Source organism: Mirounga leonina, unplaced genomic scaffold, assembly GCF_011800145.1.
Source record: "Mirounga leonina isolate KUSES-001 unplaced genomic scaffold, KU_Mleo_1.0 Mir_174, whole genome shotgun sequence".
Lineage (NCBI taxonomy): Eukaryota > Metazoa > Chordata > Mammalia > Carnivora > Phocidae > Mirounga > Mirounga leonina.
In genome coordinates, this window is record NW_023270451.1 from 29,385,665 (window position 1) to 29,413,053 (window position 27,389).

General features: G+C 35.5%; 1 protein-coding gene across 1 annotated transcript; it reads left to right on the forward strand.

Moving 5' to 3' along the window:
• Positions 1–589: 589 nt before the first annotated feature.
• On the forward strand, positions 590–26,933 carry TMEM106B (transmembrane protein 106B). The gene is made up of 8 exons (XM_035020652.1): positions 590–797; positions 3,730–3,951; positions 7,156–7,219; positions 14,389–14,548; positions 18,650–18,790; positions 19,047–19,096; positions 20,062–20,115; positions 21,054–26,933. The coding sequence occupies exons 2-8, from the start codon at positions 3,732–3,734 to the stop codon at positions 21,190–21,192; spliced, it is 828 nt and encodes a 275-aa protein (XP_034876543.1). The 5' UTR covers positions 590–797; positions 3,730–3,731; the 3' UTR covers positions 21,193–26,933.
• The last annotated feature ends 456 nt before the right edge of the window (positions 26,934–27,389 follow it).

Consider the following 27,389-nt stretch of genomic DNA (forward strand, 5'->3'; position numbering starts at 1 on the left):
AATTAGGGGACAGGCCTGGGTGGAGGATGGTGACCCACGTGCAAAAACAAGTAAAACCAAACCAAAACAAAACCCCCAAACAGGGCTCCCACCGCGCTTAGTTTCTTTCTACCAGGCAAGAGCTTCTAAATTTTAAATAATGTGACTTTTCGGCTGCCAAACGCGCAACTACCAACCAGTTTATCCTACACCCAGCGTCGTGAGTGTGAGCGACAACTCTTAAAAGCGTGAACTAGAAGGCTGCTCAGCTGAGGGTTGAGGCAGAGAGGGTTTTTTTTTTTTTTTTCCCTTTGCAAAAGGAAAAGGCCTGATAGGAGAGGAAAAAAAAGGTGGTACCATTATTTTTAAATTTTCCAAGGCTAGGGCGGCCGACTTTTACCTTTAAGTCTTGGGAGACCAAGGTAACAAAATCTGGAGAGTGCACAAACACAGCCCCTGCGCTTCCGGTCTTCAGCAAAGCAGAGAAAGGACGCATGCGTAGTGCACGCTCCTGGGTCCTACACCTCCTACGAAAACGTTCTGCGCAGGTGCGGATGCAGGTTGCAGCAGCGCCTGGCCTCAGCTGATGCCGTCGTTCTGCCGCCCTTCCCCCCACCTCCGAATCCGCGGCCCCAAGCGCTTGTAGGCCTGCAGCTCCAGCCCCAGCGATCGGGACTGCAGACCCCGTGACCCTGTCCTCCGGCCTGTGCGCGCCGGAGCCCCTCGGGACTGCGCAGCGCCCCGCGTGTCGGTGAGCGACCCCAGCCGCGCAGCCCCTCGGTTCCTTTTTCGGAGTGGAACTGAACGGTGGCGCCCTGGTAAGAGCCGAGAGGGACGGGGAGGTAGAGGAGGAGAGGCCGCAGGGGAGCCGGGCCGGCCCGGGGACCGAGGAGACGCTCAGGGTTGGGTGATGGCGGTGTTCTGTCACCTCATACGGGTCCCAGCCTCCTGGCTAGGGCGCTCCAGGCTTTGGCCCAAGCCCGGAGCATAGGGTTGATTCCAGGCCCCCACACCTTCTGTGGCCAGCTGGCCCCTGGTTTTGCTGTTCCTGAGTTTTCTTGCACGGTTGCCTTGATCTTAACCTTTAAACTTTCCCGAGTAGGCTGTGTGCCTACTGAGTTTTGTTTATGTAGCTTCTGAAAAGTGCCGGCTTCCTTCGTTATCACAGAAGATAATGACCCATTTAAATTGGATGAAGTGCTGTACTTTTTTTTAAATCTCTCCTTGCTGTCTTAGATCCATGTTGGGTTTTCAGTAAGAGATTGTGATAAAAACATTGAATACAGGGAAGAGAAGGGGGCGTAGCACTTCTTCATAAACAAACCAGCGAGTCTCCAGGAATAAAAGTGGCTAAATATTTCTTCACTGTGAGGAAAATCCAGTAGGGAGGGTAGGATACGAAGTGCCTGACAAAGTCTGGCGCTTGTCATTTAGCCTTGCTGAAACAAACACCTGCAAGAGGCCGACTCATCAAGACAACTGTTAGATACGGATAGAAAACAGGCCCAGACTGAGAGCAACTTGATCTTGACCCTGCCTTCTGTGCCTCCCCTCACCCGCCACCAAAGCATTCTAGTGGGATGCACTTTACACTCTACACTCCTGTGTTAACTGAGATCCCAGAAGGGATGCTTCTGTGGCCACACTACTGAGGCCCCCAGTCCCTGTTCAACTGATATTCCTCATAGGTCAGTGTGTGGGGACAGTGATGTTAATTCACCCCTGAACCACCTGTGACTGGCAAACGTTGGTTTGGCTTGGATTTAATGTCATTAGACAAACCAAGAGAAGATAATGCATTTGTGGAAGTGACAGAATCATTTGTTTTTAAACTCACGTGGACAGTGTGTATGTAGATTTTTTTAATAGTAAAATTGTGAAAATAAGCATCTTCATCATTCTACACTTTTATGTTTGTCTACTAGTTGTATAATTTTTTTTATCCTGCTGTATACACTATGTTTGATGATCCCAACACTTGGATGGCATGCCAGTATTAAAAAATCAACTTTTCTTCATACTAGAGTATGAGTTGAATTATTGTCAGTTTTCCTTACAAATCACTGAGAATTTTTTTTTTTAATTTTTTGAAGATTTCATTTATTAAAACAAATAGCATGAATGCACAAGCAGGGGGAGCAGGAGGCTCCCCGCAGAGCAAGGAGCCTGATGTCAGACTTGATCCCGGGACCCTGGGATCATGACCTATGTCAAAGGCAGATGCTTAACCAACTGAGCCACCCAGGCGTCCCTCAATGAGAATTTTTAAAAGAAATGCTTATCTCTTTGTATGAATGTCTATAATAATCCATTTTTAGGAACTGATAAAAAAAGATATATGGTCAAATTTAGGAAGAGAAGAAATGTTATTTTTAAATTCTGCTTTCCCTCTTTATTAATTTTCCCACAGACTATCAGCAGATTGGATTATATGACTTTTAAGTTCCTTTTCATCCTTAAAATTTATGTCTCAGCTGCAGTGCTATTTCATTCCCCACCTGCAGAGGTTATTTTGGTATAGGTATGGTATATGTGTAGGTACTACTACTACTTGTTCTTACTTGGTTTTAAATTTATATTCAATATAAATTTAAATTTTACCCATGTTATTTTTGATACTATCGTACTAGAATTTTTAAATGTTATAAATTTTACTGCTTTGTATTGGTGAATTATATTAAATATCTTGGAATATTAATTTCATAATTTTAACTCCGCCAACTGTTGAATGAAAAAAAATGTGCAGGATTTGGTTTTTGAGTTGCTTTTGTTGTAAATGTTTAAATGTTAAGGCTAGAAATGTAGGGGAGAATGAGAAGGATTGTGGATTTTATCACAAAGGGGCATGAATTTTAACAGGCTGAAACATACTACTATGAACTTGTAACCAGGGCTTAGGGGTCCAAGGGAACCTGGCTCCAGGAGTCAGAAACAGACCAGGTTCAGCCACTCACCACTGACAAAATCCAAAAGCAGAGAGAGGAGTGGTGGTGAAACAAGAAAGGAATTTACTTCAGTGAGGCCAACATGGAGAAGACAGGGAACTGAGGTCTCAAAAATACTGTCTCTGAAGTGTGGAAAATACTTCTGAGTTTATATAAGGAAAATGTGGCACAAAGGTGGATGGGTACGTGCAAGTGCGCGGTAAAGGTCAGATCCATCATTGTCTTGGCTTCAGTCCTGTTGGTCCCTTATTGCCTCGTTCTCTTCCTTTCACAGGATGCTTTGCCCTCAGGGTCTTTTGCCTGAGTTAAGAGATAAGCTGGAAAGTAGAATTCAGTTAGAAAGTACAGACTGAGGTCTAACTGGAGGTAGTTGAAGTCTTCTTTCAAACTTACCTGGTGGTACATATAATCAGTGATCATAATCTGCCTAAACCAACTTTAGCCTTTAGCACTAATTGGTTTAAATATAGAATAAAACAAAAAAGAAGATTCTAAGAAAAGTGAAGCCCACTTTATTTTCAGAGAACCCTAAGAAAGTGTAGACTTCTGTCATATTTTAATGTTTGAAAGTCCATTCTCATCACAAGTCTGATACATCATTTTATAATATTTTGTTAGAAAAACACTTTGGACCCTTGGCTCCCTTGTTTCAGACATTACTTTGATTAAATATAATTCTAATCAAAAAGTAATTTGAATATTCCCTTGAAGTTTGCTCTATATATTAGATTGGTATAAAAATCCCATAATGTTCTTGAGTATACTTTTTTCCTTAAGTTTACCTAAGATTTTTCTTTTTCTTTAGACATGGGAAAGTCTTTTTCTCATTTGCCTTTGCATTCAAATAAAGAAGATGCTTATGATGGAGTCACATCAACTGAAAACATGAGGAATGGACTGGTTAATAATGAAGTCCATAATGAAGATGGAAGAGGTGGAGATGTCTCTCAGTTTCCATATGTGGAATTTACAGGAAGAGATAGTGTCACTTGTCCCACTTGTCAAGGAACAGGAAGAATTCCTAGGGGTATGTGTTACTGTGTTTTTCCCTTAAGAGTAATTCCAGGCATTCACACAAATAATACAAAACCCATAGATCTAAGCACAACCTTCTGTGTTTTAAAAGTCTTTTAGAATTAAAGTTAAAACTATGTATCAGTTATCTTCAGTTAAAGAGACACAAAGAAGTAAATATAAACTTTAAAAAAAAAAAAGTTAATATTCCTAGAGCAGTAATGAAAACCACCAGTCTACCTCTAGTATTTTCTTTCCCACCTGCAGTAGCAGATATGCACAGTATCTTGACTGAAATTTTTTAGACCTATGGCATCAAGAGAGGTCATAATCACATGTTTGTCATTGGGAACAATTTAAGTAATTTGGTGACCTAATATTTTTAATTCACTATCTAAAGAATAGTAAGAAGCTAGTCATTAGTTAATTTTTTTTTTTTTTTAAGATTTTTATTTATTTATTTGGCAGAGAGAGAGAGCACAAGCAGGGGGAATGTCAGGCAGAGGCAGAGGGAGAGGCAGGCTCTCCGCAGAGCAGGGGGAGCCCGATGTGGGACTCGATCCCAGGACTCTGGGATCATGAGCTGAGCCGAAGGCAGTCGCTCACCAACTGAGCCACCCAGGCGCCCGCCCTCATTAGTTAATTCTTAAAAGGAACTACATGAAGAGGGATTGTAAATGAAGGTGGACCATAGGGGGAAAAATCAGTTTGTGGCATATCATAGGGAAATTTAGAAGGGAATAATCTTAATGTGCTGTTTGTAGGCTGGACAAACTTCAGAAGTGGAAACAATAGAAATAATAAAAATACTTTGTGCTATTCTCATTTTCTGCTTAGTTGCAGTTGTAGATAACCCGGGGGAAACCTTGAGGGAAGGACAAAGTGACAATAGAAGATAATACCAGTTTATACCAGTTTCTAAGAAATGCCTTGGTTTGGGGAAGTTAATCTATGAGTTGGCCTTTGAATGTGATGGTTTTATCTTTTCAGGGATTCGCAGCTGTTAGAGAATGAAAGGATTTTTGTAAGTGAAGGGATTAGTGCCTCAGGCTCAGAGGAGGAAAAAAAGGACTATTTTAGCAATCTGGATATGTTTTTGAGATATAGCCAATAGGCTTTTCTTGGGAGCCTAGAAGTGGATTGTGGTTAGTAGGAAATAACGGTGACTCCGAAGGTATTTTTGTCTGAATAGCTGGAAGAACGGAGTAGCACTTTATTAGGATGGAGAAAAGAAGGCTTGACTGTGTATGTCCAGGGAGAGATCAGGAGCTCTATTTTAGAGAGATAAGTCTTGGGATGCATATTTGGCATCTAAGTGGAAATGTTTAATAGGTAGTTACAATAAGTGTCTGGAATTGAAGTGCAAGCTCTCAGCTGGAGTCATCAGAATATAGGTGGTACTTAAGCTGAGTTGGATGAGAGCACCAAGCTTATCAGTGTGAATAAAAAAAAAACCAACACCCTAGTGTTGAACCCTGGGGTACTGTGACATTTCAAAGTCAGTGATGGGAGAAAGATTTAGCAAAGACAATGAAAAAACAGCTAGAGTAGAAGGAGGAAATTCTAGTTTCTGGTGTCCTGGAAATAAATGTAGAAAGTGTACCAAGTAGGAGAGAGTAAGGACCTGTTAGATGCTACCGACAGATCAGGTAATGTAAGGACTGAGAACTGACCATTGGGTTTGGTGATGTACATGGAGACCACTGGAGACCTTTAGAAGAACAACTTGGCAGGTTGCATAAGCATGTATAGCATGTACAGAGTGGGATCAAGAGGGCATAGGATGAGTGAAGTTATATAGTGAGAAAATAGGTTTTTTGAGGAGTTTTAACTATATATATAAGGAAGACGAAAGATGGTAGGTGGAGGGGGCTGTGAGGTCAGGAAAGGGATTTTTTTTTTTAAGATGGATTGAATAATATGTATGCTGATGAGAATAATCCATAGAGAAAAAACAACAGATAATGTAGGAGATGGGGGAATTATTAGATGTAGGGCACAAGTGCAGGGGGCTGTTCTTACAGAGGAGCATCTGCAGTTTTATGCTTTGTAATAGGAAAGTAGAGTATATGGACACAGAAACAGATAGGTGGGTGGATGTGGTAGTGGGAGCTTATGGAAATTCTTTTGTTTGCCACATGAGCTAAGAGTGAGGACAGGGAAGGAGCTATTGGAGATTTGAAGTGAGAGGTGAAGTTATAAAATTATGATTTTAGAGACTTAGATTGAGTGTGTGAACTAGGGAATATTGTATGATGGTTGACATCATTAAAGGCCACTTGAGTTTAGTAATCTAAACGAGGCCAGTGAGCATAGTTGCATGTTTTTCTGTATCCACATTTAGCTGTATGGATATCAGCGTAGTAGCTAAAAGGTTGCTTTTAAGCAGGATTGTAGTTTAGTCAAATGAATACCACCAAACAAGACAGGATACATGTACATACAGAGAGAGACATATATACATAACAGATTTACTTGTGGGTGGAGGGAGGTAGTGTAAATGAGGGGAGAGTTTTAGAAGGGGCAGGGAGGAATAATGGAAGCATTATAGGAAGCTTTAAAAGAGAATTTGACTATAGTGCTTTAAGAGTTAATACAAAAAACCAAGTTCTGATAAGATTGAAAAATTGGTTTATTAAAGATCTATTTATCCATTAAACTTATGGATATAGCCCAACCCAAGAAATAAAGGATGGATTTTAAATTGACTTACTACAGATGGTGTGTGGCCTGAGTGAGTTGTGGAAGCCTCATTTTGTATGGGCTCTTGAAGCGTGAGACTTGTTATGTGTTGATTTTGGTTTTCAAGGAGTATAGTGTAGAAGATTTCAGGACACAAAGGTAGCAATATTTCTTCTGCTCTTTCCCAGATAACCAAGTTAGAATCTAAACAGAAAATATGCAGTTGAAAGAAGTCTTGGTAAATTCAGATCCTCTGAACACTGAGACTTTTTAGATCTTTTTCAGTAAAGAGATTACTCTTTCTCATTCTTTGTATTATTTGTATTCATAGGTAGACATCAAGCTATGAAAAATACATTATTTGTTTTGGAACTCAGCGTCTACTAGATAATTTTTGAAGATTTTGAGCAGTTTACCAGAGGAATGAGATGAGAGCCAGATGGTATTCTGGTCCTTCTAAACCAGACTTTGATAGAAAGCCACTATATTTTAAGTGATTATGTTAATAAAATTCTAAACCTGTTTTTACTTTTAGGGCAAGAAAACCAGCTGGTGGCATTGATTCCATATAGTGATCAGAGATTAAGGCCAAGAAGGACGTAAGTGATGATAAGAAAAATAGCAAATTTTTTTGGTATTTTTTTGCTTTTCAGATTACATATAATCACTCTAGTAAACTCTATTAAAATGATAAAAGTTATCAGGTTGTTAAATTATGCCATCAAAGCTTCATGTCATTTAAAAAAAGAAAAAGGATTTCTGATTGGGGTAAGGTCTTCAAAGCAGCATAGTACCTGAATTTTCTCAAATCTATTTACTAAAACAGACAAACCTAGAATAGCAGTAGGAAACAGAGAAGCATTTTCATCAAAAATGGGTGTTAAGCTTCTCCTACTCACCCCAGAATAAAAATGGAGCAAGGATCAAAACATGGTAGCAGCTGTGTGGATTTGTGAAGGGAAACAAAAAGAATTGCTTAAGGTCCTGAGAGCCCTGATACACAAATCAAATGCTCTGCTACCCCAAAAGAAGAGGATCCCACTCAGAGCACTTTCAGCAAATATTTCTGGATAACCTGTCAAAATGGAAGGCCTCTTGGTGTGCTGTACCTTGGAGAGAGTGCAGAAAAGGTCACAGAGATCCACTACAGGGCCTTAAGATCAGAAGGAACCAGACCACCTTGATCCTTCAAAGACCTTAGGAATACTCACCAGAAACTCTTGTTGTAAAAGGACAGACATCTAAGGAAAAGCCTGCTGGAGATTGAATCCATTTTGTACAGGGAAAGAATAGGGAAAAGGGAAGAAAAGGTTCAAAAACTAGAGAGAGGATCTGAGAACTATAAAAGTATATATACATATAGGCCATCTTAAAAAAAAAGAAAACAATTTTGTATTACAAATAGAACGTGGAGTTTTGAGCAGTGAAGCTAGGAAGGCCACCCTGGCTTATCCTCATCACCTAAAATGCAAGCTTCTATTAAAAGTACAAAAACATTTCATTTAAACATGAGCAACAAAAAAGTATTGCAATGAAGCATCATACAAAGACAGTGGGAAAAAAAGTGAACTGAAAATGCTAATAGATCATAGAAGCATATCAGAAAAACATGAAAACTGTAACAATATTATAAATGTTCTAAAGAAATTAAAACTAGAAGCTATGAAAGAACTGCAGGAGTCAAATTGAAAAGCTCAGAAATGAGATGACTAAACAGCATGAGGACATGAAAAGAGACTATGAACTCCTGAATTAGAAAAAATTAGTATCAGAAATGAAGACAAGACTGGAAGAACAAGTACAAATAGATACCATGGAAAGTATGGCAAAGGAAATAGAAGTTACAAAGGAGGAAATGAAAACACACACACACAAATTAAGGAAAAGTAAGATAAACACAAGCAAAGAAAATTGAACACCCATGTAATTTTGAAGCCGCTGAAGAAAAATCACAGGAATCAAACTGAAAAAATATTAAACATTCAGTTCAAGAACACTTCCCTGAGGTAAAACAGGATAGAAACCTACATAATGAAAAGACATGCCATGATCTTAAAACATTCTACCCATCCTAGTGAAGTTACTGGACTTTGAAGGTAAAGAAGAAAAAAAAAAAACAGGAAAACCCTTTGAAAAACCCCAGGCAGAAGGATCAATTAATTTATAAGGGACAAAATCAGATTGGCATGCTTCTTGACCACAGTGCTCCATACAAGTAACCAGTAGAACACCATATTTAAATATTCGTAGAAAGAAAAGGATTTGAAAAAGTCGATCTGACCCTTTATTAAATATGTAGTAGATGGTTATGAATATTCAAGAAATTAGGATGAAATTCTAGGATGAAAAAACTCTATAATGCTAGGATGAAAAAACTTTTTTTTTTAAATATTTTATTTATTTGACAGCGAGAGAGGGAACACAAGGAAAGCGGAAGAGGGAGAAGCAGGCTTCCCACTGGGCAGGAAGCCCGATGCAGGGCTCGATCCCAGGACCCTGGGATCATGACCTGAGCCGAAGGCAGACGCTTAACTGACTGAGCCACCCAGGCGCCCCTGAAAAAACTTTTCTACAGATAATTCAGAACCAGTGAGGACAGAAAAGATTAATTAATTTGACAAAGCCTAGATTAACTTTTACAAGATGAAAACAAGACCTTAATTGAGGCCAGAATATAAATGTCTGCACATTACTATTACAGATATTATGAACGACTAGTCCACAAGAAAGAAATACAGATGCCCTTTAAACATGTGAGAACATGTTCAGTCTTGCTCATAAGAGAAAAACAGATTAAAACAACATTGAAATACCATTTCTTATCTATCAGATTAGCCAGAACTCCAAATTTTGACAGTGAATTTGTTGGCAGTACTGTGTGAAACGAGCACACTCATATCTTGTTAGTGAAGAAGTATTTGGCGTTATCTAGAAAAATTACATATACATTTACCCTTTGGCTCAGGAATTCTACTTTGAAAATTTTTTTCCAAGGATAATTGTCAAATATAGTAAGTGGCTTTGTGTAAGTTATCCACTGTACCAGTGTCTGTAATTGCAAAGGACTAGAAATAATGTAAATGGCCAGTGATAAGGTTCTGGTAGACTAAGTTACACTACATCTATACAATGATAAAATGGAATGAGGAAGAACTCTTACTTTACTACAGTTGATATCCAGAGTACGTTTTTATCTGAAAACACACACATGCATACAGAGAAGGAGAGAGAAACAGTGGATTGATAAACCAAAGACTAATAAAATGATTACTCTCAGAGTTTGGGAGGGAACTTTGAAGAGGGAATAGGTAAGTAACTGAGATGTCTGTGTATATATATTTACATTGTTTGGGCTTCAGAAGTACATTTTTTTAAAATAGAACTTAAAAGATGAAATCAGAAGTAAAAAGAAAAAAAAGCAATTCCTGAAAGTTGAAACAAACTGAAACCAATGATTCTAATGATTCCAACTGTATATCCAGTTGGTGGCATAACCACAGATGAAAGAATCACTTTACATGACTTGAAAATATTTCATTTTGACTGTCAGTGTCTAGTAAGATGTGTTCTAAATAACAAAGACAACTACAACAAAAGTTTAAACTGCAGTCAATAGCTGCATTGTTAGGAGTAATATTAGTATGATTTTGAAACTTACATGAAAAGCAGATAAGTATATACTCATGCCATTAGGGAATAAGATTCTTAGCATAAAAACAAAGGGATAGAAGTACAAAATTGAATTTTATTCTTTACTTCCAACCAAGATGGAATCATCACAGGGACTAGATTTATTCTTCTAAAACAACTAAAAAACTGGACAGATAAACAATATTTTTAGATAGTGGACATCAGGCAGTACAGGACAGTGATATCTGAGAAAGGGAAAACGAATGAGGTAAGCCCTGTGATTGTACCACCGAATTGTCCAGGAAAAGATACCAGACCACAGCACAATGGAAAGAACCCAGGCAGAGTTTAGCAGTCCCCCTAAACTGAGGAGATATATGGTACTGGGAATCTAGGAGGCCAATCCAGAGTTAGTAGGGCAGACTACCAGAGGGTAGAGAGCTACACTGGGTACTCCTTGAGTATTTAGCTGAGTACTGATCAGTGTATATGTGTGAGGAAAGTACCTGAGGCTGAAGGAAGAACCTCGCAAAACAGAACAGAAGGAACAGTCCTCAGCCCACTTACGGCCAGAGATAGTTTCTACCAATCACTGTGGAAAATCTCATAATTCATAGGGAATTGTGTGGAGAGTACTCAGATTACTTCCCAAGTAAGAGAATAAATTAGCCGTAGATTAAAAGCTGCAGTGCACATGCTTAACAAAACCTAAAAGCAAACCTCGAAAGGTTCCAAATTTTTTTCAAGAAACTCAACTGTATCGCAATACAAAGCTCAAGAATATATGTAGGAATACTAAAATATCCAGCACTCAACATGGTAAAATAATGTCTGGTATCCAGTTAAAAATTACCAAGCATGTAGGGGCACCTGGGTGGCTCAGATGGTTAAGTGTCTGCCTTTGGCTCAGGTCACTATCTTCAGGTCCTGGGATCGAGCCCCATATCAGGCCCGCAGCTCAGCGGAAGTCTCCTTCTCGCTATGCCTCTGCCTCTCCATCTGCTTGTGCTCAGTCAGTCTCTCTGAATAAAAAAAAAATTACCAAGCACGGAAAGACGATGAAAAAACACAGCCTATAATGAGGAGAAACATCACTTACAGAAACAGACCAATAAATGACATAGATGAAAGCATTAGACAAGGATAGTTAAAATAGTTATCTTAACTATATCCCATAATTTCAAGAAGGTAGAACTTAAGGATTAGACATGGAAGATATTTTAAAAAGATCCAAGTAGCATATTTAGAAATGAAAACTAAACATCTCAGATGAAAACTACATGGGATGAGATTAACAGCAGATTAGACACTTCAGAAGAAGAATGAATTTGAAGACATAGCAATAGTAAGTATCCAAAATGAAATACGAAGAGAAAAAAGATTGAAAAAAAAATGAACAGGCCATCAGTGATACGTGGGACAAATTCAGGTGGCCTCTGTATACGTAATTGAAGGCCCTGAAAAAGAGGTGGGGGGCGGGAACAGAAATTATATTTTCCATATTTTACGAAATACTATGGAGGGCACCTAGGTACTCAGTCACTGTTAGGGCCTGGGGATACAACTTTAACAAAGTTATCTTTGGTAAAAGGGAATTACAATTTTGTAGAGGAGACAGACAAGTAAGCAAGTGATTACAATCTCTCTCTCTCACCTTTAGAGGTATTTCCAGAGTGCTATGAGAGCAGAGTAGTATCTATCGGAATTATTTTATGGAATTAAGGGAGGTTCCAAAGAAGATGAAACATTAGCTGAATCTTAGAAAAGTAGAAAACAGAAAGTGGAGGTGGGCAGTTCAGACGGAGGGAATAGCATGAGCAAGGACAAGAGTAACAGACTGGCAGTCAGATGTATACCTAAAGTGAACAATGCTGTTGGAAGGTGGTAGAGATGAAGCTTGAAAAAATAATAAGGTCCAGATCTTGACACCGTTAATAAGCGAAGAAATCTGAAAACTATAGGAAGCCCTTTAAGAATTTTTGGGACTTTCAGATATGCAATGAAAAAACAAAGTTTTAGTAAAATTATAATACTTTACAAACAACTCTGATTATTTGTAAATTGGGGGAGTTGTGATAAGGTAGCTAGGAAATTATATTTACTGATTGTTTTTGTCTGCATGCTTTAGTTGTATCATTCAATCCTCAAAACAAACCTGCAGATTTTAAAGTGGAGGAAAAAGTAAATTTTTTTTTTTTAAGATTTTACTTATTTATTTTGATAGAGAGAGAGACAGCAAGAGAGGGAACACAAGCAGGGAGAGTAGGAGAGGGAGAAGCAGGCCTCCCACTGAGCAGGGAGCCCGATGTGGGGCTCGATCCCAGGACCCTGGGATCATGACCTGAGCCAAAGGCAGATGCTTAATGACTGAGCCACCCAGGTGCCCCGAGGAAAAAAGTAAATCGCCTAAAAGTGTTCTAAGCAGGAAATGGCAGAAGTAGAAATGTAACTTGACTCCAAATAAGCCACATAACCTTTATAAGTACTGTAGCTCCTGGAATTCGGTTACTGTCCCTAGAATCATAAAAATTATTACTGGTAAATTTTGTAATAGAGATCTATATTCAGTGAACTAGCCAATTTTTCAATTGATAGGAAATACTGTGTGAAATATTTCTTTATTATTCATAAAATGAATCTTACATACCGTAAGATTAGATATATTTGTTACGGCCGTAATCTTGGGGTACAGAGTAAATTTGGAACATTGATCATATACTAACAACTGGAGCTGATTTATAGTCCCTAAGCCCTAAATAGATCACGGTGGGCTCACTTAGCTGTTAAGTAATTAAAAATAAAAACACTAAAATAATAAAATCAACAAAATTCAGATTTTTTTAAATCATGATTTTGAACTCTTTTTTTTTTTTTTATACCTTTTTAGGGGTTTTGATATATGGTAGGTATATAAACATGTGCTTAAATATGTGACATGTAATCCGGTAGTGATCACCACCCTACTCAGGTTGGGAAGAAATCTAGTGAGTGAGTGGAACTTCTTTCTTTGTTCACTCAAGACAACAGTATGGGCCTAGTAGTAGTGATGTAGTGAATCTTTGTTTTATTTTGTTTTTTAATAAACTGTTTTGTTCTCATTTCTTAGACCAAATACTCAAACATTTATGAAACAAAGATAAATATGAAACAAAGAGTCACTTGAAAATAGCGGTGTGGGGCATGCAAAGCTTATTATCTATTAAGGAATTTGGGAGTTGGTGGGGAAGAGAGAATGGAAGAAAGGATAAAATGAGAATTTTTTGAATGACTAGAGCATAAGGAAAAGATAAAGTAAGTGACATGCAAGACCTAGAAAGAAAGAAACAAACAGAGGTACTGTGGGCTTTGAGCTGAGAGTTATTTGTTGGAAAAACCAGGAAAATTGTATTTTGAAACCCTAATTTTGAGGGTAAACTTGTAGATAGAGGCAATTTTTATCTCTGGAGATTGGAAATAAGAGCAAGAGAAAGAAGAGATACATTTCAAGGGGAGTTAGAAGAGTAGCAAAGGCATGGAAAGTTTATTTTTTTCTTGTCTTATATCTGCATACTACCCCTTTCCTGATTTCAAAGAAAGTTTAACAACATCATCAAAGCAGAGTTGATTAATGTAAACACTGTTTTAAAAACTGAGTACATAAGTACTTTGGGATGAGAGACTTAAAGTCTTGGTGAGACTTGATGAGGCATGTGGTTATGTCATTATGTTTTTAAGGGTTTCACAGGTTCTGATGAGCAGTTACTTTAGGGAATTATAAAATTGCAAAACCCACATGTGAAAATACTGCTTTAGTGAATTCAGAAGGGAGTCTTGAAATCCACATTTTTATAAAGTTCCCCAGCTTGGTTAATTCTCGTGTGCAGCCTGGTTTAAGAAACGCTGTAGTAAATGTTCTGCAATAACCCTGAAGTCCCAGACTCCAAAAAGGTACATACAGCTTTTAAGGAGAACATTTTAACATGTAATAGACCAGACCCAACCCTACTAAATACTTTTATAATGTAAAAGGTTGGTAAAATTATACATCTTTTCCTGCTAGCATATTGGGGAAAAATTCAAGTTGAAAATATCTTCTGTGAATGTTTCATTATGTAATTTTTGATGCACATGTATTTCAATACTCCATTTTTCTTTTCAGAAAGCTGTATGTGATGGCGTCTGTGTTTGTCTGTCTGCTCCTTTCTGGATTGGCTGTGTTTTTCCTTTTCCCTCGCTCTATTGACGTGAAATACATTGGCGTAAAATCTGCATACGTCAGTTATGATGTTCAAAAGCGTACAGTATATTTAAATATCACGGTAAGTACAAATTTACATTAAAAATATTTGATTCCATTCCTTTATGATACTAAGTACACCTTTGTCCCTTTGAGAGAACATTAAATGTGACCCTGGTCAGTTTGCTTTCTGTGTGTCTGCTATTGATCTTCTCTATCATTTCTGGTTCTGCTGATAATGGCCAATAATAAGTACTGGCATAAAAAAAAAAAATTTACAGTCTGTTTACTTTCAACATTTGACTCCAACTAATTCGTAGCAAAGTGCTAAAATAGTTGATTCTGTAAATGTGATAGATGTACCATTTTCTTTTCCTTTTATTTGGTGAAATACAATTTTTTGCCATTTTAACAGGCTTCCTTTGTGGTGTTTAAGGTACAAGTGACTGTTTGATTTCTCTTATAAATTAGTATGTGGGAAAATATCTGCAGTATTTTCCTGGACAGTCCTTTTTAAAAGTATTCTACAGCCTTCCCACTCCTGAAAATAACAGACAAACCCTCAGAGAAGGCCTGCCTGTTTACATGTTAACCTTTGTTTGAAAAGAAGCATGGTTTGCACACCACTGAATTATTAAAAAGGAAAATATGTATTGGTCATGCCATTAGCAATTATGTATGGTTTCAGGCCTCAGGGTGCATCTGTGTGGCAGTGGTTTGTTTGGAAGAGTGATACTGGACTTCAGTTGGTTTTCCTTGCGGAGGTGGTTCATATGCTTGAGGTGGAAGTAGAGATAGAGAGCTAGTTGTAGTTCAGGGGAGAGGTTTGGAGGGACAGGGGTGTAGGGGAATGGTATGTTAAAGTGGAATTACTCATTAATTACAGGAAAAAAGGAACTCCCATGGGTCCATTTATTCTCATTGCTTACCACCATAAGTTGTTAATCTAAGGGCTTTATTTTTTTAAAACTATGGAAAAAACGTGCATAAAACAACACAATGCTAATTGTAAATCAATTTCATATGACTGGAGAATTGTTGAGTATTTTCTCACTTTAAGAGCTGTCTGGAATGAGGAATGTATTTTTCTTTTTGAATAGTGTTTAAAACAGTGGCCAGATTTTTTTTGACCAATCTCCAAAGCTTGTTTTAGTATCAAATATTATAAATGTATAATAAAAGTCATATGATGTTCCCTTTTAAATATCAGTTTATTTAGATGTAAATATCTTATTTTATTTTCAGTAATTACTCAGGAATTCCCATTTTTTGGGATACTAACACTTAGAAAGACTGAACAATAAATAAGAAACAGCATTATTATATAAGATAAATATTAAGTTTGACTGGATAACCGTGAGATAAGAGGTTGAGTTTTCGTTAGGTTCTCCTGTCAGTATTTTGAAAAATGGAATTATAAAATATTTCTTTTGTTTCTTAAATTGAGTAATATGCATTAGTACTAAGTACTCTGTTTTAGTAACATTTGTCTTTCTGTCTTTCTGCCTATGAATATATTAAATTAATCATTATATATTTGAAAAATACTGTATATATTTTTACTTCTACCTAGACCTATAACATATACATATATTTCCTGATAATGCGTGTATATACATTTGTATACACACATACATTCACAAATACAGTCAAATATTTTCATATGTATGTAAGGGATACACACGTGTGTAAGTGTATACACATGTACATTTTACCTTAAGTGAGATCTCATTACATTTTCCCATATTAAGTGCCCTCATGTAGTCTTTTATATGGCTGTATTACGATTTACTCAACCATTTCTTAATAGATGTTTAATTTTGCTATTACAAGTATTCAGAAAACATCTTTATACTTAAATTTTGTTTCCATTTCAGGTTATTTCTATAGGATAGATTCCTAAACAGAAACTTGCTAACTAAAGATCACAGATCATTTAAAGCCTTTGATAAAAAATCATCATTACTTAAAAGCTTATGATTGTGGGCTCTTGACTTACAAATTGAGTGGATTCTCACTGCTCTCAGCAACAAAATGTCTGTGATAGTACTAAAATTTGTCTTATTTTTTTTGTCTGTCTTAATGTTAATCTTTGTTATCTTTCTAATCCTCGGTACATCTTTTTCTAATTCTTACAAGTATGTTTTCAACCAGTTTTGCATCATTGATCTCTTTAATATTCTAATGAAAGCTATGGGCACTTCAGAGAAAGACACATACCAATGTTATTTTGCATGTACAAGAGATTCCCAGATTCTTCTGAATCCCGTTCTTTGGCCTGTATTGGAAGGTCCACTGACTTCAAATTAACAATCCCTTTCCTATAGTATCTAGAAATTAAATTGACACGGGTATTAAGAGCTAAGTAGATGAAAATTTTCATGTATTTAGATAAAGGCTATTTTTACTACATTATGGAATTTAAAAAATTCTCTGTATAACTATAAATTAATGAATAAATGTGATCATAAAATCACTGATTGCTAGCATATTTTTTTTTTTTAAAGATTTTATTTATTTATTTGAGACAGAGAGCATGAGAGGGAGGAGGGTCAGAGGGAGAAGCAGACTCCCCGCCGAGCAGGGAACCCGATGCGGGACTCGATCCCGGGACTCCAGGATCATGACCTGAGCCGAAGGCAGTCGCTTAACCAACTGAGCCACCCAGACGCCCGCTAGCATATTTTTTTATCCTTTTTTACTGAGACGCTTTTCTCTCTTCTTTCCACTTACCCTATAGTTGCATTTTTCCATCTTTCTCCATATTCGTATTAATTTATAAGTTCACATATTTAACTTTTCTTAATATTTATTTTCAAAAGAATACTATTTTGTACATATTTTATGCATCTTGGTTTTCTCACTTGTTAATACCTTGTAGAAATCTCCTAATTTTCTGACTTAGAGTTAATCTGTTCTTTTTAATGGGCTGCATAATATCCCATGTAATGATTTAATACTGTTCAGTCATTATTTTTGTAGATGGACACTTGCTTTATTTTCAGTCTTTTTTTTGTTTTTGCCACTACTGTCATTAGCATCCCAATGTTATTTCTTTAGAATAAAATGCTCAAGTAGGATTGCGAGGTCACAGGATACACATTATTTGTATCTTAATGGATATTGCTAGAATCCTATCAGAATGGCCGGAAGGCTTCACGTGTTTTCCAGGAATGTAAAAATAGACCCTTTTGCTTATATCCCTGCCAGGAATAGAATTTGTTGCTTTCTACAAGTTTTACTAGTTTAATGAATATAAAGCAATATTCCTTTTGTACTAAAATCAACTTACCCCAACTACACATGAACTTGAGAATTTTTAAGTGTTTCTTGGTTATTTATATTTGTACTCTTTTGATTTGTTTACTCATTTGCTTTGCTCTTGTTTTGCTTTATTTTTTTTTCTTAAGACTATCTTTCTATTCAGTTTGTAAGGACTCTTGGTATAGATGGTAACCATTGCAATCTGCCTTACGAATATTTTAAGATTTATCATTTAGTTCCTATTGATTTTCTTTCATGATGACTGCTTCAGATGTTTTATTTATTATCTGTTATTTCTTGACTTAACATTTTTTTCTTCATTGGCCGTTTTCTAAAATAATTTGAGATAATCATTGTGAATTAGAATTGCAAAAGTTGCCGCAGCTATTAAGTATAGAAACGATGTAGCTCCATTCCTTTCCAACAGACTTGAATCTATCCCTTTCTTCTCCAAAGTGACCCAGTGGAAATCGCTACTTACACATAAGTTAAAATAACCAATTTCTTTGGTTATCTTTGTATTTAATAGAATAGGAAGTAGCTTACTTCACAGACATCTATATATTAACATTTAGCAAAAATTCAGATGAAATTTAAAAATTATTTTTATAGAACTTTTGCTAAGATAACAAATACATTTTCTAAAATTGATTTTTCTATATTCCTATAATGTACATTTTCTGGGCCTATTTTTTTAATTGTGTGTTATCAGCATATTACATACATAGTACTCCTCATAAAGCCAAATAATCAGTTCATTTAATGTCCTGTGTTATTTTTGGCAATACTTTTCTTCCTCCTAGTAACTGAATCATGGCCACAGCTGAAGTCTTTTTATTTTTTTGAAGTCATTTTTTAAAATTAATTTTGAATACATATTTGTTATGCTTATACATTTTCTGTCTTCTTTCTTTTGCAGAACACACTAAATATAACAAACAATAACTATTATTCTGTTCAAGTTGAAAACATCACTGCACAAGTTCAGTTTTCAAAAACAGTTATCGGAAAGGCACGCTTAAACAACATAACCAATATTGGCCCCCTGGATATGAAACAAGTAAGCTTCCATCATGAAATACTTTGGAAGAGTTCATGAGTCTTAACTTTGTCTACTGTATTAACTTGAGGGAGGGGGAGGATTTCCTCAAAAACTTGACGTTTACATGTGTCCCTTCCATGTATAAGAGAAAGTCTTAGAATCAACCTTACAAAGGGAAAGATTTCTAAACTCTTTGAAATTGAGAAAGGTGTCTGAAATACTTGATGCTTTGATCGTTTTTCCAGTTGGCTTATTTTCATTTTTTGCCTTTCAGATTGATTATACAGTACCTACTATCATAGCAGAGGAAATGAGTTATATGTAGTAAGTTTTGATTTTTAATAATTTTTCTCATGAAATTATAAAATATGAAGAATAAAGCATATGGATATCTTTTGAAATACCTGCAATCTTAGCAGTCAAGAAACCACATTTGGAATACTTGTGTTCTCTCTCTGATCTTCTCTTTCTCTTATCCCCTGTCAACATACATCATACTTATGTACATTATGTGTATCTATATACTTAATATTTGCTTTTTACTTATTTATTTTTCAGATACACCATGTCACCTTTTATTTACTATGAGAACCATACTCTCATACATTTTAGTATGTGTTGACTTTTTAGTATAGGAAAACTAAAAGTGCTAGTAATTTATAATAACTCTGTTATTGGTTTGAAGTTCTGAAGCTTTTCAGTTGGGTCTGATTATTGACTCGTTAAGTTAAAAAAAAAAGGATACATTTTTATCATCATTTGATATCAGGCTAACGTAGAATTTCTGAGTAACTAACAGACTTTACTAAAATTTCAAAAGGTGAATAAAAAGTAACAATAATTTGTAGCCTGTGTTAAACAACTCTACAACTGCTATAGAGCACGTCTGTTTCTAGAATAAAAAGTCATGAAAATATTTATTACTATTTGAGCTATAGAAAATGTTCAGTCAATAAATGCTTACTTATATCTTCTTTTTTAGATTTATTTATTTATTTTAGGAAGAGAGCGAATGCACAAGCTGGGGTGGGGGAAGAGGGAGAGGGAGACAAGCAGACTCCCCCCTGAGCAGGGAGCCTGAGTCTGGGCTCCATCTCAGGACCCTGAGATAATGACCTGAGCCGAAATCAAATCAGATGCTTAACCAACTGAGCCACCTAGGTGCCCCACTTTATATCTTCTTTATAGAATCTCTATTAGCTGTAACATGGGAGGAATCATAATTAAATGATTTTAAATTTATAATATCATAGCTTGCATTTATTCACATTGTTTTTTCTTTTTAACAGTGATTTCTGTACACTGATATCCATCAAAGTGCATAACATAGTACTCATGATGCAGTAAGTATCGATCTTTTTTTAAGATATTTCTTTGTTAAACTTTAGATTTATAACATTGGCTTATAGCATACACAGCACCTTTACAGATACCAGTTCAATTGGTTTTAAGCCCTACAAAAGTGCTATGAGATAAGTAAATTCCATTCCACTTTATGAATGAGGAAATGGGGAGCTCAGAGAAGCAGTGAAGGATGGCTACTCAGCAGTGAATCTGGATCTTACAAGAATGCTGGAAAGTGGAAGGGGTTGGACTAGAGAGGAGAACAGAGCTCAGCATCCAGTTTTCTGCTGCCTGTGGTAAAAAATCCTCAAAAGTAATGAGAAGTACTGTTACTGGTTTGAAAGTTTGGTGTTATTCAAAGTCATTAAAACATTGTAGGGGGGCCCCTGGGTGATAGGTTTGGTATTTGAGCCATTGGCTGACATGTGAATAACCCTTTTCCTATGATAGAACTATTGATTTTTTTTTTTTTTTTAAGATTTTACTTATTTATTTTAGAGTGAGAGAGTGAGAGAGCCAGGAGGTAGAAAGAATCTGAAGCAGACTCCGTGATGAGCACAGAGCCGGATAGAGGGCTCAATCCCACGACCCTGAGGTCATAACCTGAGCCAAAACCAAGAGTTGGACGCTCAACCGACTGAGCCACCCAGCTGCCCCTATATAATTATTTTTAAAAGTAAAATGAACTTACATATTTTTGTCTAATGATAAGTGTTCTGGAAACATTATATTTGTCTTATATAATTATTTGAGTAGGGCTTGCTAAACCAGTCCCTAAGAGGCCCATGTCCACAATATTAAGTTATCATTAATCAGTCTCTCTCAGGAGAAAATTTGATATATAAAAGTATTCTCACTTTAGAAAACTTTTTTATATTTAACTGTTGAATGTTTCTCCCCATTTGAGTTTTAATGTTGTTGTTGTTTTCTTTTTTAGAGTTACTGTGACAACAACATACTTTGGGCACTCTGAACAGATATCCCAGGAGAGGTACCAATATGTTGATTGTGGAAGGAACACAACTTACCAGTTGGGGCAGTCTGAGTATCTAAATGTACTTCAGCCACAACAGTAAAAACTAAAACAGATGCCACTGGAGAAGAAGAAATCCCTATTAAAATTTTCCTGAACTCTGAAGGATGAGGTACTTACTTCCTGATAGGAAATCTTAAATTGAACAAACCTAAAGTTTACACTTCCATTTTAGGGGTACAGTTAAAAAGTATGTGGACTTGTACATTATTGCAACACTCTACTCTGTGTTCATGATATCTGTACCAGGATCTTTTACTTGAATCTAAATTTGCCGATTGATTTCCTTCTCCCCCTCTCCCCAGAGGGGGACATTGAGACTTCCATGTTGGACAGTAAGTAATTATTTACAATTCACAGCTTCAGTCACTACTGGAAACAATTTTGATGATGAACAGAATTTGAGAAACTTTATTTCTGAATGTTTTTATAGAATATTACTGAGAGCCTATTATTCATGACTTTTAAAAAATAACCTTTTTTCTGTTTTATAAATTCCCATTGCTACATAGTAGTATTTCAAGATATTTTAGCTTTTAGCTAAAACATTTGTAGTTTTTCATTTGTTGAAATTCTAGTCATTTGCATGTTTTTGTCAGTCTTATTTCAAGCTAATGCTTGCATAACACTAGAAACCAAAATAATCTGCAAAATTCTGTACCTAAAATTTTTTAAAGCCCCCTGTTTCACATGTCTTTCCATATAAGTTTTGTGAAATTTGTGTGTGGTCTTCAAACATAGTTAATGTACAATACTGTAAATAAACTGTGCATGGCTTTTATACAGCTTTAATAAATGTCAAATAAAGTACAGATTCAAATTGAAGTAAGTTGCTCATAAAAATAAAACAGGAAAAATGAAATTCAGAAACTTACAGAATATGAATATGGTTCCAGTTACATATGGGATTAGGCATAAAGTAGTTTTGAAATAAAGTATTTTGATGCTCCACTTTTTTTTTAATGTTGCTTTTCCTATTAACAAGTTGTGGAGACAACTTTTCACAACTCCTAGGTACCCAAGTCACTCCCGTCATCCATTTTATGCCTGTTTTAAGGAGGAAATCATGTCTTTGGTAGAAGTTATCCAAGAAATCTTGTCATTAAATAATGGTGGCTATATCAAAATAAAACCTATATTATCCTTTTTAAAAATTTAGTCACTTTGCACATCACATGGATACCATGCCTCTAGCAGTTATATTTCAAAATTTTCAATTTTTTTGTTTGGATTTTATTTAAAATTGTTTTCAAGTATAAAGTATTGACTTTTTCATTTGGATTTATTTTTGTTTTATATTTTCAATACCGTTTTCCATTTGGGCTTCTTGCCTTTTCACTTGACAAATTCTGATTACCTTGTAAATAAATTCCACTGAGGGTAGGGGCTGACTGTGATACCAAAACGAAATAAATAAATAATAAGTGGCTTAAGATTAATTTCTTTCTGTTCCCTCGCGACAGAAGTCAGGTTCCCCCTCCCCCAAAGTGCCTAACTTAGGTCTGAAACATACTATTTATCAGTCGGACTCTCAGCTCTAACACACAAGCTTTGTTTAAGTATTTGGAGCGAATGAAGCCTCTTTTCTGCCTTGAAACACTCAGGTCTCCCCTTAGCTTTCATATCATTTTCTCCACGTTTTCCTGAGTGAACATTTTAGATGGGTGGAATGCACAAACTTTTTTTTTTTTTAACTGCTTGTCTTACCTCAATCCATTGGTAACTCATCCATCTTTGCTATTAAAATCACCCCATCACATCTGTACAGACTCACTAGTCAAACCCAGTCTTAATGTGTTTTTCTTCTGCTGTGTTTTTTGACTACTCCCATTTTCCATGAAATTGCATACTTCCCTCATATATTGATTCTATTTGTTATTTTTCAAATCATTCTCATTTCACTTTCCTTCATTCTCTGTCTTTTGACATCTTTTAATGAGTATTATCTGGATCCTCTTTTGCCTCAAAATTTCTAATCCTGTGACTTTAATTAACAGTCATTTATCTTAGGGCTTCTGAGTCTTTCTGTACACCTGACTGGTCACCTCTCTACTTGAGATAAGAGTATTTCAGTGACTCTTTGTGTAAAATCATAAGATATTTGAAAAATCTTTATCATATTCTGTTCTGTTCGCTCCTTGTCCTCATGTCCCATTTACTTCAAAATCACCATTTTTTCAAAATCATCCTTCAGATATGCCTCCTTCAGAAATCAATCCTGATTTATTTTTCTGCTCTGAATCTTTTAACCTTGGACAAGTATGTAGTGTAAATTAAATGGATTTTTCTGTTGATTTGTGGTTCTGGTATCCTTTTAGAATGCATGCATAGAGTCTGCTAAAGAGACAAAGTGAGGGAACATTTGCTTTTAGTGACTTAGTTTTGAATATTTTTTCTTCATTTTTTTAAACTAAAAACTCTTTATTTTACCTACTTTCCATGAAGTATAAGGTAGAAAAACCTAGAATTTAAAATACATGAAAACCAATAGTAGAGGAAAAAAGGATCACCTGTGACTGCTTTCAGAGACGTTTAAGTAACTTGCCAGAATAAGCCTGGGACAGAGCAGGCTGTAAATTAATATTACCAAAACACATTCAGGTGAAACAGAATTTATAGCCATTAAACACAGACACAGGGAAGAATGAATGAGCATTGCCAGGGAATTTTTTCTTATATAGGGATAGGGTAGATATCGATACATTTTTTAAAACTGCTCTCAGATCTTATTCAAAGGATATGGTAAAGATGTTACATTTTTTTTCTGAAACTCTCAAGAATAATTTTCTCTTAAATTACACTTTTAATAGACTGGTCATTCTAACCAAATCCAATACTATATAACAAGTCTCTGTGTGTTGATATTCTATGTATCGAACACTATGCTCTTCTCTAGAGCTCTTTCATATATTTCTCCTTATATAATATCCCTGGTCCTGTGAGTCAGACAAAGGGGTGGCAGGATCCTCGTCTTTTAGAAGAGGAAGGAGAGGCATGAAGAAGTGAAGGGACTTGGGGAAGATCACATACTTAGTAAATAGTTTTATTGGGGCCAGATCTAGTTTTTCGGTTTCTTGTGTACGTGCTCTGTCATTTAAAAAATAAGTAAATAAAATAGAGTCCATTAGGAAGCCCTGTTGACTCAGGTTAGTATGATTAAAACTCAGAGAAAACATTCACTTAGTTAATAGTGACAATCAAAATAATACAGATGGACTAAGATTTGGGTACTTTTAACTTGGTACCTGAAATATTCCTAATGAAAAATGAGCACTTGTACAATATTTTGGTATAGCATAATCGATAGCTGATTTCTTCTGTTAAAATTTATACTCCTTGATCATTCCAATAAAGATACGGCTGATAGGTTGTCAGAGTAGGCTATTTAGTAGAGATTAATGTATTTGAGATTTGAAATAAGAACAGTGTGAAAATATTAGATACCAGATAAATTGCTTGAAATTGCTAAATAACCATCTTTACTATAGTACATAACATGTAAATGACTGTGGTTTTGAGAGTTTTTTGTGACTTTTTTGTTTGTTTAGGCCAATGAGATCATTATTTTCTCTAAGAGTTCATGACAAAATAAAATTTAGATCTTCTGAATTGTAGTTTGGAATTGATATATCCAGTACAGTGTTAACATGGAGGGAAAGTGATTGCCAAAACACAATGAAAGTATCATTATTGCAATATAATTCTGGGGGTGTGTTGTTGCAGGGCATGTCCCCACCTGTCTTCTATTACCAATTTTTTAAAAATTCTTAAATAATTCTTTATAATGATTCTGTTTAAGAAAATAGTTTGTTAGGTGCTTGACCCCAAAGTAAGTCACTGTTAGTATAAAGTCACTGTTAATATTATTATTAACAAATAATATTTGTTAACGTGTCAGATACTGTAGTAATCTCTTATGTGCATTATCTGATTCTTATTCAGAAGAGCCCTCTAAAGTAGATACTGACAATGCCCCCCATTTTTTATCTGAGGAGATCCAGTTCTAGAGAAGAAATATGCATAAGCTTGGAAGGGGCAGATTTGAGATTCAAAACATGTCTTGATTGACTCAAACATCATTGCTCTTACAATTAGCGTATTTTCTTTCCAGCCTTTGAAAATGTTTTGTTTGTAAAATTTTATTGGTTGTTGCACTTAATATATAAGATTTTGAGGTTTTTGATAGTATTTTCAAAAATACTATTAGGATACTTTATTTTGTAGATCTTTGGTATGATAAAAATGGTTTACCAATGAATTTTAAAGTTTTTAAAATTCATACTTATCTGTTATACAGTATTTTTCTTTTTAAAAGATACAAAATTTTAAATTTACAAATACACATCAGACTTCTTTGGTAAGCAGTGTGAATTGAATTTCAGGGTATTAGGTTGCAAACCACAGGTTACTTACCATAGTGTCATGATTTTTAGGTCATAATATCTGGAAGCAGTACTACTTGGCTCAAATACATCTAAGAATAATTAAGTTTTATTTCTCTTTTTTGTAAAATCAGATTTTAAATGAGATGTTTATCTGAAACTTAAGGAAAATATATGTGTTTGAGAAGATGGAGTTAAAAGACTGTTAAACATTATTTCTTTAAAAAAATTTATTTTTACATGAAAGCAATATATTTGTGATGTGCTTCGATCAAAAATTTTACTTCTATATCCCAGATCTACTTATTTAAAAGTAAAAATTTTCACTTAGCTGAAATTTCTGATTAGAACTAATATTTGTGTATTTTTGTGCTTAGTGAGAATGTAAATTTCACAGTGGATTTTTGAAATTTATCCTTACTTTGGATAAAAGCCAGTGATATATTTATAAAATTACTATAGGGATGAAAATGGTAATTTCCATTTTTTTAAAAAAACTAGTGTGATTATGTTTGTAGTTCTTTTTACACGTTTAGCACAGGCTCTAAATATCTATATTGACCCTAAAAATACTCCATGAATTAATTTAACAAATATTTGGCAAGTTTTTCATAGCTAAATAGCTCCTCTAGAAGGAAATTGTTGCCTTCTGTTTAATTACATTAATTGAAATGTGTTTAAGAGAAATGTTTTCAGCGTATTTTGTATACTAAAAAACAAAAAGGATTAGTATTGGGCCAATGGCCAAGAGGTAATATTACTACCATGTAGACTATTACTGTTCAAATGGTCCCACTTCCCCCAGAATTTTAGGAACTAGAAGTCTGGGAGATACTGTGTCAGCTGTGGTCAGGTGATTCTCAGTGCTGTTCATCTTTTAATTGTGTGAAATGGAACAAATGCGAAGTTGCAAAAGATGCATAATTTCATTATATAATGGTTTGTTTTAGGTGTAAAACATCAGCAAGCTATGCCTTGTGTTTTGTTGTATATTTCCTTGTAGAGCTAAAGTAAGATTTTGGAAAAGGATTTAAAATGCTTGCTTACTTGATCTGATCGGTCACATATTTGAATGATGGCATTACTGGGTAGAGTTCAATCCATGATTTTAATTGTGGGATAAAGAATAATACAGAATGAAAGACTATGTTTGGGCACTTACTCTTTGCTAATCATGTGTTAGCCTCCATCATAACACACTAAATTTCCAAGTTGAGCAGTTCTGTAATTGTAATTATTGTTGCTGTTCATGTAACAAAACATGCTTATGTTAGTAAAAGGAATAGAAGTGCCCCAAAATGCTATTTTTTTAATTACTTGTAACTGTTGCTCTTGTAATTGTGTATGACAAAATAAAATTTGTAAACATTTTAGCATGAAAAATAAAATTTGTATCAGTCAAGTATCTTGGTCTTACTTTCAAAATTCCCTAGACATAAACAAATCAGTGTAGATATTGAAAGTTCTTTAGCTGAAAGCTCTCAAGTCCTTTCGGTTCATCTTTGATTTATTTTTCTTTCATCCACTTAGCTTTCATTCTGTTCTCATATTCTATGTTCTACCTCTGTAATATCTCTGGAATCTGTACTTGAAATCTCTATTGCTATTACTCCCTAATTATTTTACTGAAAAAAGCCCAGTTCCTTACTGTTGGTGTTGAGAACCTTTCATTGTTTGTCCACACGTAAATTCATTTTCTTTTTTCCTAATGTTGCCCCTCACCTGTGTCCCAGCCAAATTGAGATGTTTGCCATTCCTTGGAAATAGTTCCTTCCATTTTCCGTGCTTTGCTCATTGTGTTCCCCTTTTCTGTGAAAATTATTTGACCATTTCCTTAATCCTCAATCTTATCTGTTCT